At 50.6% G+C, this 5,000-nt stretch overlaps 1 protein-coding gene across 1 annotated transcript in view; it reads left to right on the top strand.

Annotated features, from left to right (window-relative positions):
* The window catches only part of EAH_00030350 (hypothetical protein, conserved), a gene marked incomplete at both ends in the record, with an annotated part of 3,445 nt that extends 325 nt beyond the window's left edge, over positions 1 to 3,120 (top strand). Inside the window, one exon of the mRNA XM_013396156.1 lies at positions 1,087 to 3,120. Within this exon, the coding sequence (XP_013251610.1) occupies positions 1,087 to 3,120 (2,034 nt within the window). The remainder of the gene's footprint in view (positions 1 to 1,086) is intronic.
* Between the last annotated feature and the right edge of the window lie 1,880 nt (positions 3,121 to 5,000).

The following is a 5,000-nucleotide window of genomic DNA, read 5'->3' as shown; positions in this document are numbered from 1 at the left end:
TGTTGCTGCTGCTGCTGCTGCTGCTGCTGCTGCTGTTCCGATTCTCTTTCTGCCTTTCCCTATGCCTTTTGTCTGTTGTTGCTGTTGTTGCTGTTGCTGTTGTTGCTGTTGGTGCTGTTGCTGTTCTTGTTGCTGCTGCTTGTGCTGCTGCGCTTTCTGTTGCTGCTGCTGCTGTTGCTGTTACTGCTGCCCCTGCTGCTGCTTCTGTTGCTGCTGCTGTTGCTGCTGCTTGGTGATTGCCCGGTGTTGCCGTTTGTTTTTTCTGTGGCTGCAGCAGCAGCTACAAATGCTGCTGCAGCATTTGTTGCTGCTGCTGCTTGTGTTGTTGCTTGCGTGCCTTCGAGCTGCTGCTGCTGCTGCTGTTGCTGTTGCTGCTGCTGCTGCTGCGTGATGTTGTCTGGTGTCTCCTTAAGTGCGTTTGTCTTTGTCTATCTTTTTCTTTTAAATATTTTTATTTATCTCTTCTTTTTGTTTTTAATCTTTGCTCATTTTTACTCTCTGCTTGGGCTGTCTGTGCATATATCTTTTTCTGTGAGTGCTGCTGTTGTCATCAGTCTTTGTCTATTGCTGCTGCTGCTGCTGCTGCTGTTGCTGCTGCTAACCTTCTTTCTTGTTCTTTATGCTGCTGTCTCCTCTCTGCGTGTCTGTCTCCTTTCAGTGTCTCTCAATCAATAAACAAAAGCTGCAGATTAAATACAGCTCTACAGAAACAGAAACAGGTAAACCCTAAACCCTAAACCCTAAACCCTCATTGTTAGACACCGTAAACCCTCAGTTCGCTGCACTAAACCCTTCATTTGAAACCCTAAACCCTAAACCCTCAGCTTGGGGCTGCACGCCCCTACTCAACTAGAAACCCTAAACACCAAACCCTACACCCCCAGTTAGAAATCGTAAGCCTTCAGGCCTAAACCCTAAACCCTAAACCCTAAACCCTCCGCTCGAAACCGAAGCCACCAGAAGCAAGCTGCTCTTAATGACTACAAAATGACGCAGAAGACATTTAGGATTTAGAGTTTAGGGTTTAGGGTCTAGGGTTTAGGGTTTAGGGTTTAGGGTTTAGGGTTTAGGGTTTATTGCGTGCAGGCGTTAGCAGCTGCTAGGCGCTCTCTAGCTGAGCGATTAGCAGAGGCAACGAAGCTGGAGGCTGAGTTGGTTGCGATGCCCCTCTCTTCTTCTCTTTCTTTATCTTCAGGTGTATATGCAGCTTATTCACAAACACAAAAAGAAACAATAAAGACGCAGCACAATACCAACTGCGCAAATTCTGCTGCAGCAGCACTTCAGCAGCAGCCACCAGCAGCTGCAGCAGCTGCAGCAGCTGCAGCAGCTGCAGCAGCAGTTCAGAGGCAACTAGCAGCAGCAGCAGCAGCAGATGAGACAGAAGGAGAAGTAGCAGGTACAGACATTACTGCAGCACAAGCAGCAATAGGAGCAGCAGCTGCTGCTGCATTAGCTGCCGAAGGCTCACGGGTAGCAGCAGCAAATCCACAATCAGCAGCAGCGCATGCAGCGTCACAAACAGCAACAGACACAGCGCTAACAGCAGCAGCAGCAGCAGAAGTAGACCCAGCAGCAGTAGACCCAGCAACAGCAGCAAACCCAGCACTACCAGCAGCAGCAGCAACAGCCCCAGCATTACCAGCAGCAGCAGCAGCAGCAGCAGCAGACCAGGCACTAGCAGAGGCAGACCAGGCATTAGCAGCAGCATCAGACCCAGAACTAGCAGCAGCAGCAGCAGCAGCGGCAGCCAACCCTGCACTAGCAGCAGCAGCATCAGCAGACCCAGAACTAGCAGCAGCAGCAGCAGCAGCAGCACAAGACCCAGCAGAGAGCGAAGAGGCTGCTTTGCTGCCTCTCGAAGAAACTCTGTTTAGTTTGGCAATAGAAGTGGGGCTCAGCAGCAACGAGCTGCCTGTCCTTGAGCTGCTGCAGCACCGCATGCTGCATCAGGTTTTTTCTTCATTTGTTTCTACACCCGTAGCAGCAAAACAACAACTCCAAACCAACACACAAACTAATGCAGCAGCAGCTGCTGCAGCTGTAACAGCAGCAACAGCAGCAACAGAACTACCACCACAGACTGCAACAGCAACACAGCCAACACCATCCAAGGCGACAGCAGCAACAGCAGCAACAGCAGCAGCACCAACAGCAGCAGCAGCAGCAGCAGCAGCAGCACCAACGAGAAGACGGTCAGATGCCGCGGCAGTTCGTAAGCAGAATCTGCTGCTGCAGCCGAAGCAAAACACTCCCAGCACACACACACGAAGATGCAAACCTAAGAAACGCACAGAACAGCAGCAACAGCAACAGCAGCAGCAACAGCAACAGCGGAAGCAGCAATCGCAGCAGCAGCGACAGCAGGAGCAGCAATCGCAGCAGCAGCAACAGCAAGAGCCGCAATCGCAGCAGCAGCAACAGCAAGAGCAGCAACCGCAGAAGCGGCAACAGCAGGAGCAACAATCCCCGAAGCAGGAACAACAGCAGCAGCAGAAACTGCAGCAGAAGCAACAACAGCAGCAGCAATCGCCGCAGCAGCAACAGTCGCAGCCGCAACCCCCGAAGCAGGAACAACAGCAGCAGCAGCCATCGCAGCAGCAGCAGCAACAGCAGCAGCAGCAATCGCAGCAGCAGCGACAGCAGGAGCAGCAGCAAAGGCAAAATCGACAGGAGGAAGCAGCAGAGCAGAAGCAGGTCTCGCCAAAGGAAGAAAATAGGTGCCAGCAGCTAGCGCAGCAGCAGGAGCAACAGCAGCAGGAGCAACAGCAGCAGCAACAGCCGCGTGGGCAACTGCAGCAGCAGCAGCAACAGCAGCAGCAGCAGCAGCAGCAGCAACTGTATCAGGAAGGTAGCAACCGCTGCACAGGTGTTGCCAGCGGGCGTCTAGAGCAGCTGCTGCAGTGCCCGCAGCAGCAGGAGCAGCAGCTGCTGCAGCCCCCACAGCAGCAACAGCAACAGCTGCTGCAGCACCCTCAGCAGCAGCAGCCACTGCCCCACCCACAGCAGCGCGAAGGCGCAGGGTTGTTGTGCTGCAGCAGCGGGTCTTTTATTAACAGAGACACATGCAGCAGCGACACCAGCGGAGAGGCATCTCCTTTGCTGCTTTCCTTTTGCTAATCTGTTGCTGCTGTTATTGCTGCTGTTGCTGCTGTTCTTGCTGTTCTAGCTGCTGTTCTAGCTGCTGTTGCTGCTGCTGGAAATAATGCTCCCGTGAAAGAGCGCTTAGGTAGCTAGTGAGCCTTTATGTAGCAGCTGCAGCAGCAGCAGCAGCAGCAGCAGCACAGGATTAAGGCCAGCAGCGCATCTCCTCACCACCCAGCTGCCCGCAAGTGTTTGTCTGTCTCCTTCGGTGTTATTCTTTTGTGTATACCTCCTCCTATTTATTATATTATACGTATACATATATATATATATATATATATATACATATATGCTGGGGTGTCTCTGTGTCTCTTCGCTCCCCTAGCAAATGGCAGACTTTTATTTTTTTGTGTGTCTCTGTGTCTGTCTCAACATCTTTTTCTTTGTGTCTCCCTTTCTGTCTGTACTAGTCTCTGCGCTTTTGTTGCTGTCTCTCTGTCTCTGATCGATATAAACAGCAGTCTCCTCTACTCTGTCTCTGTCTGTTTATAGCTTCTTTTATTTGTTCTGTCTCTTTAATTAATTCAGTTTATGGAGTCTTCAAAATGCTTCTGTGCAGATATCCCCTTCGCGGCCGCGTCTGGTGTACGTACACCGCGCGACGAATTCTTCCAGCACCGGCTCTGCTGCCAAGCGCATGCACGGCGAGCGCTCGTAGCATGCAGGCCACCCAGCAGCAGCAGCAACAGCAGCAATATACGCCGCTGCTGCTGTTGCTGCTGCTGCAGCAGCAACGCACACCATGCTGCAGCGGGATCGACACTGGCTTTGGGAATTAAAACACACACGGCATTTGCTGCCGCGGTCTGAGGCATGACGGCGCACGTGCTGCTGCTGCTGCTACGGGTGCTGCTGCTGCTGCTGCTGCTGCTGCTGCACGGCTGTCTTTTTGCAACTCGCCTTGTACAGACACCCCATGACGTTTAAGGGATGTCTCTACGCGAATTAGACAGCATCTCGTATTCAGTTCAAACTCAACATACACCCGAACGAGGCAGTAAACAGATCAAGAACGCAAGGCACAGGAGAAGACGAAGGGGCAGAAGCAAGCGCCGCAAGGGCGCCAGCAACAGCAAAAGAAACTAACAAAAGAAGTTCATCCAGGGATGTATCGTGCAGTGTACGTACACCCCAAACAGGAGCAGATACACCTCGTTTCTGTCTCTTCGCTGTTGCTGCTAAACAAGCACATGTCTTGCAGCACGGCGAAGGCCCTAGAATACCAAGAAGGAAACAAATGAAGAGCGAGAAGAAACAGCACAAAATATAGCAAACAAATAAACTTATCTTGCTCTTGCATGGTTTTATGTTCGTCTTGCTGCTATTTAAATAGAGTCCGTCCCTCAGCATCTTCGTCTTGCATTCAAGCATTTTCAAATAAAGCTGCCTGCTTTCTGCAGCTGTGCTTCTCTTTATTTAAATGAATGAAGCAACACCTTCCAAACTTTTCTTCTTATGTCTTGTCTTCTTCTGCTGTATTCTCCCCTCTCCCTCTTCAATGTAAACAACACCTTTCTCCTTGCATCGCATGCAGTACAACAATTATTTATTTTTTCAAGCACCTACATAGGGCTTATTGCAGCTCGAGTGCTTATTTTCTTCTTATTTTCTTCTTCTTCTCCTCCTATACACCTTTGCTTTTGCTTCCATATATGGTGGTTGCGTCCCTCTGCCTCTTCTTCACACGGCATGTATAGCTTTTCGTGCGTTTTTACAGCAAATTGAACATAATAATAATAATGACTTTCTTTATATTCAGGGCTTAAAGTTTAAGGACAGGCTGCGAAAGCATCTTAACCGATGCGCCGCGCCGCCTCCTTGTGGGTGCTGCGCTCCTTTATATATATATATATATA

This window comes from Eimeria acervulina, genomic scaffold (genome assembly GCF_000499425.1).
Source record: "Eimeria acervulina Houghton genomic scaffold, Eah_scaff279, whole genome shotgun sequence".
NCBI classification, from domain to species: domain Eukaryota; phylum Apicomplexa; class Conoidasida; order Eucoccidiorida; family Eimeriidae; genus Eimeria; species Eimeria acervulina.
Note: the sequence above shows the minus strand (reverse complement) of the source record. Positions and strands in the feature narration are given on the sequence as shown.